General features: G+C 50.5%; 1 protein-coding gene and 2 non-coding genes across 3 annotated transcripts in view; all 3 read right to left on the reverse strand.

Annotated features, from left to right (window-relative positions):
- LOC144790747 (uncharacterized) overlaps positions 1–14243 on the reverse strand; it is a 65362-nt gene that overhangs the window by 42918 nt on the left and 8201 nt on the right. The window contains exons 2-5 of the mRNA XM_078665455.1: positions 6893–6953; positions 5608–5646; positions 5378–5442; positions 4753–5196 (exon numbers count right to left, since the gene is read on the reverse strand). Coding sequence (XP_078521581.1) covers positions 4753–5196; positions 5378–5442; positions 5608–5646; positions 6893–6953 — 609 coding nt within the window. The remainder of the gene's footprint in view (positions 1–4752; positions 5197–5377; positions 5443–5607; positions 5647–6892; positions 6954–14243) is intronic.
- On the reverse strand, positions 6291–6360 carry LOC144793304 (small nucleolar RNA SNORD2). Its single transcript, XR_013602893.1, has one exon. It is a non-coding gene; the product is annotated as a small nucleolar RNA SNORD2 (small nucleolar RNA).
- Positions 6586–6657, reverse strand: LOC144793295 (small nucleolar RNA SNORD2). Its single transcript, XR_013602885.1, has one exon. It is a non-coding gene; the product is annotated as a small nucleolar RNA SNORD2 (small nucleolar RNA).

The raw sequence follows: 14243 nt of genomic DNA on the forward strand, positions 1-14243 counted from the left end.
TAATCAAGATGGGTTATCTTACGGGCGATCCAAGGGCAGGCCGCATTCTCGCCACCTGCCCGCCTGATGAGCCGGGCAGCACAGTGTGGAACCACCTGTGTGCTGCCCCATATGTTAATTAACTAAGCTCACGCCCCGAGGGGCGGAGCGCAACTAGGCAACCCCCGGTTGTACAGGCCCACAACCGCCAGAAGGACTACTGAGGCGCCGACACGTGTACCCGGACCTCCCATGAAGTCCAGGTGTTAGGCTCTGGCACCCCTATGTGCCTGCTGAGGTACAACGCTGCACCTCTCTGCTTCCGGATGACCCTGTAACTCCGCCACAGCCCGACCGGCGGCCACCGCGCCGCCCAGGCCCCCCATCCACTAGGCTCCTTCCTACCTGCAGCCTCTCTCCTGCAAAGCATCGTACAAATCTAGGAGGAAAAGGTCCAAGCCCACTGGATTGAGATGCACGCCATCTATCTCAAAGTAACCTTTTATCTTGTCCTGAATCATCTCATGGCGGATGAAACCAATGCCTCTCTGCGAAGTGAATTTGCGCATGTCGCGGTTTACCCTCCTCCTAGACTTTTCTATGGCTTCGCATGACCTAGCGCCTCGCCAGACTCTGCGTGGGAGCAACTCGGACCACCAGACCTCACAGCTCCCTACCATTCTGCAAACCTCCACCAGGTCCGCCTTCATTTTATGCACCAGCGCGGACCTTCCCATGTTGGTGATGTCGTTGCCCCCAGGTGAATGACCAAGTGATGCGGCGGAGGACCACCTGTCGCAAGTGAGTGCCTGAGTCTGGACAAGAGGCCGCTCCAGCGCATGCCCGGGAAACCTAACCATACACACTCCGTGTTGGAGAAACCCCGCATCCAGTTCCTGGTGGCTGCCCATCGACCTAACCTTGCGACGGTTGAATGGCCCATAACCCAAACTCTCGAACCTGTCAACACAAAAGACACCAATAACTTTTTTGTTCTTTTATTGCACACTTAACACAGCAAACAAAACATGCATAGTGTTCGAATAACTTGTAAGGCCCTTGTGCTAAGGGCGGACATAGCACTTGTAACAAAGTGACTCCCAGCGCCCCAACCTTCTAATGCCTTCTGCCAGCATGCCCGCCCCAGAGGCGGAGGTGGCCGCCCCGATACGAAAGGAGTGGCTGGCGAAGTGCTTCCCTTTGTCAGTCAGGCCAGCTCGGGCTAGGCAGGCCAGCATTATTTTATCCATCTGGTACCTGGTGAGGGGTGAGAGGTCCTCGTGCACAAGGAGGTAGCCCGCCCCCGCTGGTCGCAGGGCGAGGTAGTTTCGGACCGCCGCCACGGGGCAGCCAGCTTGCTCCCCAATGGGAGCCAGTACAATGCGAACCCCCTTTCTGGTTTGGTCTGTCTTGGACTTCCTGAGCGTGACCGTCATGTCTGAGTCCATGGCGACGTCCCACAGGCATAGGGCATCGCCAGAGGAATCGTTCTTGGAGCGTGCAACCAGCTCGCTGCTCCTAAAGGCCCCGAAAAAAGCGAGGCAGAAAGCTGCCGTGAACAGGGTGGCCTCAAAATGCGAGCGGGCTACCGATTGCAAAACTCCCAGCATGTCCTGCAGGGTGCGGAAGTCGATGGGGGCTCTGTTGTCCGGAGCCCTGGGCTCATCCCGTGACCATCCCTTCAGTGCTGCCCTGATGGCAAAAGACTGGGTGGGATCCGTGCACCCTCTTAGTTTGGAGTCGTGGCCGATGGCCGCCAAATGTCCGTAGACCCAAGAGTGGGATTTCCCTAGCTTCCTGGCACTGACAATGAAAGCTTTGACTCTGTCCTCCAGGGGGAGGTCCCCCAAGCCCATGTCATCCACGATCCCGTGGAACGTGGCAAGGTAATTCCCATAGCGCTTCCTGGTGCTTGGTGCAAGGGCCCTCTCCCCCATGGCTCTTAGTTCCTGCTCCACTCCAAGATGCGCCATAGCTCCGGCGGGAACGGGGTCATCTCCTCTCTCGCCCGTGGGCAGGACGCCCGGAAACAGTCCCACTGAAAACGAGAAAGTGCATCAGCTGCAATGTTAATGACCCCAGGGATGTGACGCGCCCTAAATTCAAGGTTGCAGCGCAGGCTACTTCTCACTACGTCCCTCAGTAGGCAGAAGACCAGAGGACAACTGGCCGTCTGACCGTTGATCGCCTGGACCACCGCTAGGTTGTCCGACCAGAAAAGGACCTTCCGATCTGACAGAGGGCCGGGCCAGAGATGGAGGGCAATGACGATGGGAAAAAGTTCTAAAACTTATGTTGGCAGTGATGCCTCGCCTGCGCCATGCATTTGGCCATTCCTGCGCACACCACTGCTCGCCCAGAATAGCTCCAACGCCTTCCCTCCCTGAGGCGTCGGTGAACATGCTAAGTTCTGGACTGTCCGCCCAAGGTGCCCTCCAAATGACAGTACCATTGAAGTTGTCCAAGAACTCCGCCCATACTTCCAAATCCCGCTTTATTCCAGCTGAGAGTCTCACAAAGTGATGGCGCTGGACTACGTTCGCAGTTGCCCTGGCTAGGCGTCTTGCAAAGACCCGCCCGGCCGGGATGACCCGGGCTGCGAAGTTGAGTTTGCCGAGGAGACTCTGTATGACCCCCAGCGGTGCCTTGTTCCTCCCGAGCAGATCCCGAATGTCCCGTTGCAGTTCCTGCACCTTGCCAGCTGGGAGTCTAGACACCCCGTTGACCGTGTCTAGCTCGATGCCCAGAAAAGTGAGAACCTGTGCTGGGCCCTCGGTCTTGCCCGGCGCCAGAGGCACCCCTAGGTGACTTGCCAGATCCAATAAACGCAGCAACCCCTCACTGCATTCCCCAGTGCCGTCCCTCCCAATGAACAAGAAGTCGTTGAGGTAATGCGTCACCGCTTCGACCCCATACTTCACTGAGAGAGACCACTGCAGGAAGGTGCTGAAAGCCTCGAAGAAAGCGCACGAGACCGAGCAACCCATTGGCATGCACTTGTCGAAGAAGTACTGACCTCCCCATTTGAACCCCAGGAGGTGGTGGCTCTCCGGGTGGACAGGCAGGAGCCTGAATCCCGCCTCGATGTCGGCCTTTGCTAACCAGGCTCCCTTCCCTGATCTCCTGACCTGATCAACGGCGGTGTCTAGTGAGCTGTAATGGACGGAGCATGCTTCCTCAGCCAGCCAGGAGTTGACAGAGTCCCCTTCTGGGAAGGACAGGTGGTGAATCAACCTGAAAGCCCCCTGCTCTTTCTTCGGGACGACCCCCAAAGGAGATACCACGAAATCAGGGAGGGGGGGGGGGGGGAGGGAACGGACCTGCCACCCTCCCCAGGAGCAGTTCCTTCCTGATCTTTTCAGTTACCACCGCGGGGAGGTCCCTGGCTGATTTCAAGTTGTCCGCCTCCCTGCTGACCCTCGGACCTAGGTACGGGATCCTAAAACCTTCCAGAAAACCTTCTGCTAGCGTTGCCCTGTCTTTAGCCATGGGGTAAGATCTCAGTAGTGGCAGCAGGTTGGGGATGACAATTGGAGAGGGGCCCTTGTGTTGGAGCTGCCCAATCTGCGTGGTGGGCGACGGCCTAGGGTGGGTCAGGGCCTCCCGGGGGGGGGGGGGGGGGGGTTTGGCTGCAGGGTGATGGGGGGGGAGGGGGGGGAGAGGGTGTTGTACAGGACCAGAGGAGGGGCTGTTACTTCTCTTGTTTCTGATGACCCCCCGCTGTATCTCGTTTCTCGCAGGAGGTCGCTGCGTGATAGCCGCTGCATTTGCTGCATGTGTGCGCGAATCTGCACGCTTTCCCCCATGTGCAGTTCCCTGCATTGAACAATCTGCATGTGCCCACAAATGCTCGTTTCCCCCCCCTATTGGGGGCCCGCTGCCTCACCCCCCGCAAAAAGACTGCCTGAAGTGACCTTTTTTCCCCCGTTGTTGTCCCTTTGCTACCTCTGTTTTCTTGTCGCTGTTGCCCGCTTTGGCAAGGCCCTCGGCCTTCCCCTTGCCCATGTGCTGCATCCACAATCTGACCTCTCTGATCCCATTCCAATTCGGAACACATGGACATCTTCTTTCTAAATTCATAATCATATCTGTACCAGCCCGTACCCCCATTTTCCGCTTCCTCCGTGATAATGCTCTCATACTGAAACAGACCCTGGGCCTGTTCCGGGAATCTCTCTGCGATTACTGCCGCTAATATTCCAAAAGCCTGCCTCCAGTTCTTGAGTGATTTCTCAGGCCATGCCTGGTATCGGGCCTTTTTCTCATCCTCTTTTGACCCCACCTTCCTGATGTCAACCCCTTCCACCCCTATCATCAGCAGGGAGAAGAGGTCTATGAACTCCCCGCGCCAAATGGCCTCCCTACCCGCCTGTGGTACCAACCAGGCTAGGGAGCATTTGCCTGAGAGCAGGGGGGCCATGGTCATCTTGGAGGGCGCAGGGGTGCTCGGCGAGGGAGGTGAGGTAGTGGGTGGCACAAGGGGGGGGGGCACAGCGGAGGAGGTGGGCGATGACGTGGACGGAGGGATTGGAGAAACTATCAAAGACCGCTCAGCCGCCGCGTGGAAGGAGGACAGAACTGGCGCGCTGGGGGTCGCTGAGCCACTGCTGCTCCCCTGTGAAAGTTGCCCACCCCACGCGTGCGCGTAAGACAACTCCGCTGTGACTGTTGGGGCCGGGGGGGCAGCAGAACACTCAACTGCCGGCTGCGCCGCCGCCCTACTGTCTGCTCTCATTTCGTTCATGAATTCCTGCAGAGAGCTGGTGAGCTTACCCAACTCATCCCGTGTGGCAAAATTCGCAGGAGGAGCCGCCACTTCCTGGGGTGGCGTAGCCTGGACCACCTGCAAGGGGGATGTGGCTGGGCAATAACATTCCTAGTTAACTCAGGTGCGCTGCTTTTGGCAGGGGCCGGCTCTGCAGGAAAGTCCTTGCAAGTGGTCTTCCTAACTCTCTTGGACCTCGTGTGTCCAGTGTCCTTATCCTCTGCGATTTCCTGTTCTACCGCAGGGGTTGCCACAACAACCCCGGAGTCTCCTTGGCTGCTGACACCAAGTGCTTCACTGGCCCACGCCACCCCTTTGGCCTTTATTATGTCCAAGAGTGCCTTCAATTGCGCATCGTGGGCGGCTCCTGTAAGGGTTTCCCCCAACCTGAGACGTCTGGGAAAACAGCGGAGGGGATCCCTGGCTGTCCATTCCGCCGGCTCCCGTCGACCCTGAAAAAGAAAATGCCCGGTGAGCTACGCTACCAAAGATGACATCATGGTGAATCCAGGAGCGGGGGCCCCGCCTGCCCTCGTTGCCGCCCCCCCCTGAGGCTCTCCCGCATCCCCGCCTAGCACACCTGACACCCCTCATTCTGTTCTCTTGAGCAAACACTGTGCCCAAGATACATACCTTCCGAAAGAAGCAGAGGATGCTGCACGGGTCCGACTGCGAGTGTGACCGCTGCAAGACGTAGCCTGGAATGGAAATGGGAGCATGAGTAACTGAACGACCCGGTGGGTCGTAGACTGCTGGCCACCGCGCCTGGGCAACCACCCTCCTGCGCAAGCACTGTGGGTGGCGAGAGCCCGCTGTCGGACCCCACAAATGTCCCCCAAAAAAGCTGTCTCGGCCAACATTACCTGAACTTCGCAACTCCCTGTGTGGCCCTGCACGCCCCGCTTAACGTCTCCTCCCTGGCACCTGAAAACAGAGGAAACTATGAGCGCCCATCCAGTTCACTCTCACCTTTACCAGGCCCTGCCGGATGGAGCTGGTGCCCCTCACTCTATGGGCAGGGGACACAATTTTTTAACTCAATGCTAGGTGTAAAACATACGGATAGGAAACCAACACCCCATGATGTAATGGGGACCAATGTCACTCTTCCATGAACTTTTGAGGCTTTCCTAGCCACAGGCCAATGCTTTCCACGTTTAGGTCAATACAGGGCACAGTAACAGCTGTAGCCAGAGAAGCCTAAATGCCCCACGAGTATGAAATACCGACAGCACCAAATGTACGAACCACTGAGGCATGCATCAGAGAATTATGTTTCTTTAGTAGACCAGTTTGCCCCACCACCCTGTTTTAAGGGGGGGGGGGGGGGGGTACGACAGTACAGCTAATTTCTTCGCTGAAGTATTCAGTGTGCAGACTAACCGTGCTCAGAAAATACAGGATAGGAAAGCAACTGCAGTTGTTCACACTAAAATATCTCAGTATGCATTGCTCAGGCAAAATGTTATAGAAATAACTACTTCACCATCAGCCATAATTACGCCATGCACAGTATGATGTGTTACCTGGACCCGGGTGGGGGGCAAAGTGATCAGCGTTAAGTTATCACCATTTGGTTGTCTGTCCCGAAAGATGTTTAAACCATCATTTCACTTTGCCCTGCTTCACACGCGTTGTACCACCCTTCACTGTCCCGGGTCACAGGTCATGTTTTGGCATCAGTGGACAAGTTACACGCCCACAATAAAGTTAGAATTACCTGCATTTCAGCCTTCACTGATCCTGTGTTCCATTTCGTCCGAAAGTCTACCCCTGTAGGAGACAAAGCCGCCATTAAATCGATGTTCTTAACAGAGACACGAGCAACACACGTCAGTTTTAAGTGATCAGCGTAAGGTTTTATCACCATTTGGTGGTCTGTCCCGAAAGATGTTAAAGCCATCATGTCACTTAACCCTCCTGGCGGAACACTGCATTTCTCGAGTCAACGCATAATAGAAGGTGAACCATGTTTACAAGCCCTAATTAAAGGCTGCATTCAAAGGCAATATTTTTTTTAGCATCTACAAGTTCAGCAAACGAGCTCTGATTAAATAAAACCGACCGTCTCAAAGTTGCGAGACGCTACGGCTAAAATCGAATAAACTTTAATTCAGACTGTCCAAAAAACAAAAAATGAGTGCTTACCAGAGACTGCGTACGCCGATAGGCTGATCCAAGCTCCATACAAGTTACTCTGCGGCACTCCCTTCAGAAAACGAGAACAAGGAAAAAATGAGACTAAACAGTACAAGCGAATATAGATTGAAGCATCGACACAGCAGTTAACCTACACGTTAAAGTTAGACTCGAGACATCTGGAGTACCCACTTTACATTGAATTCTAGGTGTCGGCCACAATATAGTGATGGATTACAACGGTGTAATCCACTGTGGAGAGCGGTCCTTGATCTGCCCCTTAAGAACTGGCTGCAAAGTACCAAGAACTTTGCAGCAATAAAAGTCTTTAGGGGAAAAGAACCAAACTGGTGCAGCACACGGTTGCTTACATTTGGAAGCAACGAGGTTTAAAATGGCCATCATGCTCTCACGCCCCAAAAAATGGCGGCTAGGGCGCGCAACCACGTGACATTGTGTGTGCAACGAGGCCCACATTCAACAATACAACTTTTTTTTTTTTTTAACGCGCCCATCTGATACCTCGACAACCAACCAATGTGAGGTTTGTTACCACACAGATTCAGAGTTGTTCTCCATGTAATGTTACCTGCAACTGTGAAAGGCGGCGCCTGGTTCCGGTTTGCCTTCTTCAGCCCCCATGTCAGCGAACTGGAGAATAAAAGGAAAGTGTTTCAGTCGGAGATCACAATTCGCGTCGGATAATTCTGCAAGAGGAAAGCGTGTTTGAGACCATGCGTCCCTGTCAGCCGTGACATGACCACAGCAGGCAGGGTGGCAGGGATAAAGTGCTCTCTGCAGGACGAACGACAGTCTGGCGCTGTCGGGTTGGGACCACCCTGCACAAAGCAGCTCAAGAATAGACTGCACGGGCCGGCAGTTGGCGGGAATGACGAGACTTGCGGTTTAAAGACCGCAAGGGTCCATTCATTTCAGGATACACCGCGAAACAATTATCTATAGAGGTGCAACAAACTGTAATACTCTTAAAATATGCCAACCTGGAAGCAGGGCCAATTGAAATACGAGGCAGCGTTTGTACTAAGAAGATGCACCACGTTTAGCGTTAACTCGTTCACAATATTCACGTTAACACTCCCTGGGCGAGGGGCACCTTGTTAGTACCTCGCAGTCATTTAATCAGAAATAAGAGACGGGAGGGCCGCTAATCTCCATGGAGGGCCTTCCATTGCACGCTCTGCCTATTGACCTGATCAGTGGAGCCAGAGGCACGTTTTTGGTGGTTTATGACAGCACATCACGGGTTAAGAAGCAGATGCATAAGTCCGCGGAACATGCCGCAGCCACAAACCCGCATCATTCCAGGGGCCCCGTTTACAAGTCAAGCACATTGCTCCCGCAACCTGTTAATTTCATGTTTTCAATAATTATAGGTTTAAATAACCAGTTTAACACATCTGATAGGGTCGAACACCCTTTAAAATTGCAGGCCAGCCATTTATTTTTTTTAACATCAAAGTAAAATCACCGGTGCAACACGTTTCACGCACTAATTGTCATACCTATCAGTTAAAGCCCTGGCTAAACTCCAGGCTAAAAGCGTCACTGGTTAAAAGGGAAAAAAGCGGTAAAAACGTATTCAGAATCGGCTGGGTGCGAGCCTCACCAAAGCACAAATTCAGACCAGGACGAAGCTTTGCACTGCAGGACCCCCGGCGATGGCTTATACACAGAAGTGAGGCTGAAGTCCTCAGTCCGCCAGGCCCGGCGATGCTTTATGCTCCTCCGGGCGCAGGAGTGACGCAACAGGTGCCGGGCAGTCTGGGAGCTGTAGTCCTCGCTCCCCCTGGTCTGCGATACCTGCTGCCTGCGGCCTTCGGGCTTCAAAAGTATTCAAAATCAGGACACAGTAAAATCTCGTCTGGCTGTCCAACCTAGGGGACCAACTTGGCATGGGTGCAAATTCAGGACAGTGAGTGTAAAAATTCAGGACAAAGGGTCCAAATTCAGGACAAAAATTCAGGCTAGGAGGTCAAAATTCAGGACAAAAGGTAAGTTTGAAAGACACAGAGGAGGATGCGAAATAGTATATAAGTAAGTAAATAGTCAACCACTTAAGTACAAGTGAATATAAGTTTATGTTAGGTTGAGACAATTGTGCACTTAATTGTTTTTCAGTATGCGGGCAGCTTTGAGCAAATGTGCAGGTCTTTTTTGTGGTAACAAAACTGCCCCCACCCCACCTTTCCAGCCTCCCAGGGAAACGCACGATGCCCGGTCCTGCCAGTCCGGCCTTGCTGCCAGCCTCTAATAGTGACCCTGCTCTTCACATAGACCAACTCTCATGTGTATTTAATTTCTTTTATAGTGCTACTCATCCCAAGTAAGTAGGACAGGGTGTCTGAGTGTGTTACATCACACACATATTATATAGAGACAATGAATCATATAAATGTGAAAGTCAATGTAGAGCTAATGTTACTTAAGATAATGGGGGTTACAAGGTGTAATCATTCTTCCATCCATCATTCAGTCTTTCACCATTCATTCTGTGTGCCCATCCATATCAATATTCAACCATTTGCAAACCTATCCATCATCTATCCTTCTATCCATCCATCATTCCACTCATCTATCCATCCATCCACCCTTTTACTCATCCATCCCTCCATTCATCCTTTCACCCTATCCATCCGTACACTTATCTATCCACTCTTCCACTCATCCATCTATTCATTCACTCATCCATCCAGCCATCTATCCTTTCACCAATCCAGCCATACTTTTACTTACTCATTCATCCACCCAGTCACTCATCCTTCCACCCATTCACCCTTTCAGTTATCCATCAATCCATCCTCCCTTTCTCTTCCATCCCCCTTTCACTTAACCATCCATCCTTCCATCCACCCATCCATCTACTCATCCACTCATGAATCCATACATTGACCCTATCTCTCATCCATCCATCCTTTCTCTCATCCATCCATTGACACCTGGTGGCCCCCCGCCCTCAGAAGCCCACCCACCCCCACGGACCACGCATGCAACCTTGGAATCATCCTGGAGTCCGAGCTCAAAATGGTCTGCCAGATCAACTCCGTCGCATCCTCCTGCTTCCACACCCTCTGCCTCCTACGTAAGACCTTCAAATGGATCCCCCTCGAGCAAAGAAAGACTGTCACTCATGCCCTCATCACCAGCAGATTTGACTACGGCAACACACTCTACGCAGTAATAAACAAAAACCTCACTGAAAGCTACAAAACATCCAGAACGCCACCGCTAGACTGGTCCTCAACCTGCCAAGACACTGCCATATATCCCTGCACCTGCGCACACTCCACTGGCTCCCCATTGAGGCTAGAATCACCTTCAAGATCCTCACCCACGCACACAAAGCCCTCCACAACACCGGACCAGCATACCTGAACTGCCGACTCAAATTCCACGCACCCCAAAGGACCGTACGATCAGCCCAGCTCTCCTACACAGTGGTCGCCCACTTCAGAAAGACCAGATCGGGTGTCCGCTCCTTCTCCTTCCTCGCGGCCAGAGCGTGGAACGCCCTGCGCTCCCCTTCAGACAGACAACATCACTCCCCATCTTCACAAGAAACCTCAAAACTTGGCTCTTGGACAGACCCCCTCCTTGATGGACTGGAACCTGCGCCTCCCCTCCTCCCCAGCGCCTTGAGACCCTTTCAGTCGTGCTTAACGAACACACAATTGATTCATCCATCCACCCTTTCATTCCTTCACTCATCCATCCATCCAGAAGGGGCTCGGGACCGTGGAACAGGCACTTAACCTCGTTCTCCTGGTAGGAAAATATGCTCGCGCAAAAGGAGGCAACATCTTCCTCGTCTACGTAGATCTAAGCGCGGCTTTTGACTGTGTCCAGCATGCAAAGCTTTGGCAAATACTAGCAGCCCTAGGAGTGGACCCCCCGATATTAACATTTCTAAGGGAACTTTACAGCAATGCAGAAGGTCGAGTACGATTTGGCACCAGTGGTGAACTGTCACGATCTTTCCAAATAACGAAAGGAGTCAGGCAGGGTTGTGTACTGGCCCCCTTCCTGTTCAACCTCTACACAAACGGGCTTGAACAGGAGATGCTGGAAGGGAGCCAGGACCTGCCTCAGATAAATCATCGCCCGATTCCTACCCTCTTGTATGCCGACGACTCTGTAATCCTAGCTCGGACCCTAAATCAACTACAACGGCAGCTCAATAAATACGTAACATTCATGGACTCACTCGGCCTTAAAGTCAATATCAAAAAAACGTTCACAATGAACATTGGCCCCAGAACAAAAACTTCCAAGCCCATATTGATTGACAATAACAGTCTCGAAAGAACGCCGGTGTATCCATATCTGGGCATCCTGATAGATGACGCTATGAACTGGCATAAGGCAGTGGAAGCCAGAAACCTACATTTCCGACGTGCAACATCTGCACTAATTTCCTTTTCAAGGAAATTAGGCAAACCTGCCCCTTCCGAACTGTTAGCCATATACTATGCAAAATGTCACAGTGTGGCTATCTACGGAGCTGGAATCTGGGGCTATGGACGTATTGACCAGCTTCAGGTTACCGAAAACGCTTTCATCAAATACATTTTAGCCCTTCCCCAAAGTTCCCCGATATTAGCCTCGCACCGGGAGCTCGGCATGGAATATATCATCGACACCATTCGATGCCAGCCCATCTTATTGTGGCAACGAATATGGTGTAATACTGAAAGTCATTTAACTCGCTCCCTCATTATGGACTGCCTTGGCCTAACAAATTGGCGGAAAATCCCGTGGCTTAACTACATACATAATTTCTTCAAAGACCTGGACTGCGAGCACTATTTTCACGAACCACCCTCAGTCGAAGACATCTCAAAGAAACAACTAAAGCAAAAATGTATGGACCATTTGAGAGAACTCCGAAATCAGGCAGAGATTACTAAAATGAAAAATGGAAAAATCTGTTCAGTACAGTCAGGAAAAGCTATCCAGCCCTATTTGACATATTTTTTATCGAATCATGAAAGGTTCTTACTTACTAGACTACGTTTTGATCTTTTTTTTCGTCTGGTTTCATTCCCAGAAGTGAAGAACTGGTCTCACAACTTGCCGAGATGCCCCTGTGATGGAGTTGCTCCACAGTCAACGATTCATGTCGTCCTCTTCTGCAAATATTACAAACTAGCAAGGAAAACATGGATTATCCCTATACTCCGATCCAGTGGACTCAGACATTCTTATCCAGCACTCTATTTTTTACAATCCCCGAAATCCCCTTATGAAGCCAAACATATAGCAACTTTTCTCAAAGCAGTAGTATCAACACGTCGTAATCTTTCCAGCTAAATGAATTTCTTTCCAAATCTGTAAAAACCTTTCTACTGTTTTAAATTTTTTTTTCTGTATAGTGATTTAATTATTTCGTGTTTTTATTGTTTTTTCTATTTGTATCAAATGTACTTTTTATGATTTGCAAATCGTCAAATCGAATAAAAGAAATTGAAACTGAAACATCCATCCATCCTTTCACTCATCCATCCACCCTTTTACCCATCCATCTACCCTTCCACCCAACATCCATGTATTTAACTTTTCTTCATCCATCCTTCCACTCACTCATCCGTCCATCCTTTCTCTCATTATCCATTCATTCACACTTTCATTCATCCATTCACTCTTTCACTAATCCATCCAGCCATCCCTTCACTTACACACTTTTTCACATTAATTATGAGCTGAGCCTTTGTCTGCAGAGTTGCAGACAGAAGAGGCCCATCAAGGACTTCACCCCTGCCATAGTTCCTAAAGAGAGGGGTGGGCGGGGGAGGGCTCATTATGCCCCTGCACATAGGAAATCGGAAAAAGTGAAAGTCATGATTCATGCATGACGCACAGTGCCACTGTGACATGGCGTTGTTTCCAGGGCTTTAAGTGGGATGAAAAAACTGGGGCGTCTCTCCAAAGGGGGTGTTCGATGTAATTAAGGGCATGGCTTAAAACACCTAAGCTAAACATCTGTGCTTAGCATAGTCTGCCGCCCGACTGGTAATTTGTCGCTGCTTTCATTGCATCCATATATATAACACAACAAGTAGTGTTACACCTACAAGCCAGAACTATTGGCTTTGTTTATGGTTGTCAGTTGCATAAAATAAACAAGCATTTGCAATGCAATAGGGCTCGCAATTATTAGAGTTAGAGCAATTGGTATTGTATATGATAATGTTTATTTTTTACCTAGGGCAGGTATGTAGGAATGAGAACCCGGTACGGCCTATTTTGCCTTTCATGTTTCCGAGATATAGAACAAGAGCGCTATTAAATGTTATGAAATATTTAGTGGTCTATTATCAAACATTCTACTGTGTCCCCTTTCATCTCTCTTCGCTGCAAGTATTTGCTAGCATGAAAAAAAAATCCAAATAACTTGGTTTTGCTCTGAAATCTAAGCCCAATCACAGGCCAAGCAGCAATTCAATGGAGTATCTCAGCAAAAAGGAAACGGAGGTCGTGAGTGGGTTTTTTACGTCAATCTATGTTTGCAACTTGTGCGGACCATCAATCATTTCACAGTGACAAGAAAATCCAGCTTAAGTTAAAGAACATAGATCAACATATCGGAGTACAATGCGAGCTTCCAATACACCCCAACCACTGATTTCATTAAATTGAACTTAACCTCTCTGTTCATCCAACTTCCTAATTTTTCAGAATATGTAATCATCAAGCACCAGCCTCCATGTTATCATCAAAGCGGTAAGCAGGACTGGCATTAATATGTGCACTGCAAGAAATTCACTGAGACGCGGCCGCAGAAACGATTTCTGGCAGATCCGTTAAACCAATAAATCATCACAAACAATTGCGGGGTAACTGTCACTAATGATTAGCCAGGGACCTTCAAAACATCCGAGATGGGGCTGTGGCAACAGAACACATCTCTCTGACCACACATACCATCATTCAAGAATCAAAACTACTCACTGCAGTGGGAATGCCTCCCTACGTATTTATGACACGAAGAATTCTGTGAACCAAAGAGGGAAAAACAACATGCCATGGAGCCGAGATGGCGCGTTTTCATGTCCGTGGTCAGGAAAAGCATTTTACACCATGGCGTTACAAAGCTTCTGGACCAAAATTTACTTGTCTTGCACTTTTAAAGCGACACTGGCTTTTCTCAAAACAACAAAAACAAGCGTCCGCGAACTTGAAAAACACAAAGGAAATACACTTTAAAGCAGTGTTGTCTGCGAAGAGAAAATAACTATTTTTGTCGGATGTGAACAATGTGTACAGGCTTTGTACAGTCATTCAAAATGAAGGCAGAGTGCGATGACCCTTGACCCTATGCTGTACTCTGTGGTGGGCGAATCAA

Source organism: Lissotriton helveticus, chromosome 11 (assembly GCF_964261635.1).
Source record: "Lissotriton helveticus chromosome 11, aLisHel1.1, whole genome shotgun sequence".
Classification (NCBI taxonomy): domain Eukaryota; kingdom Metazoa; phylum Chordata; class Amphibia; order Caudata; family Salamandridae; genus Lissotriton; species Lissotriton helveticus.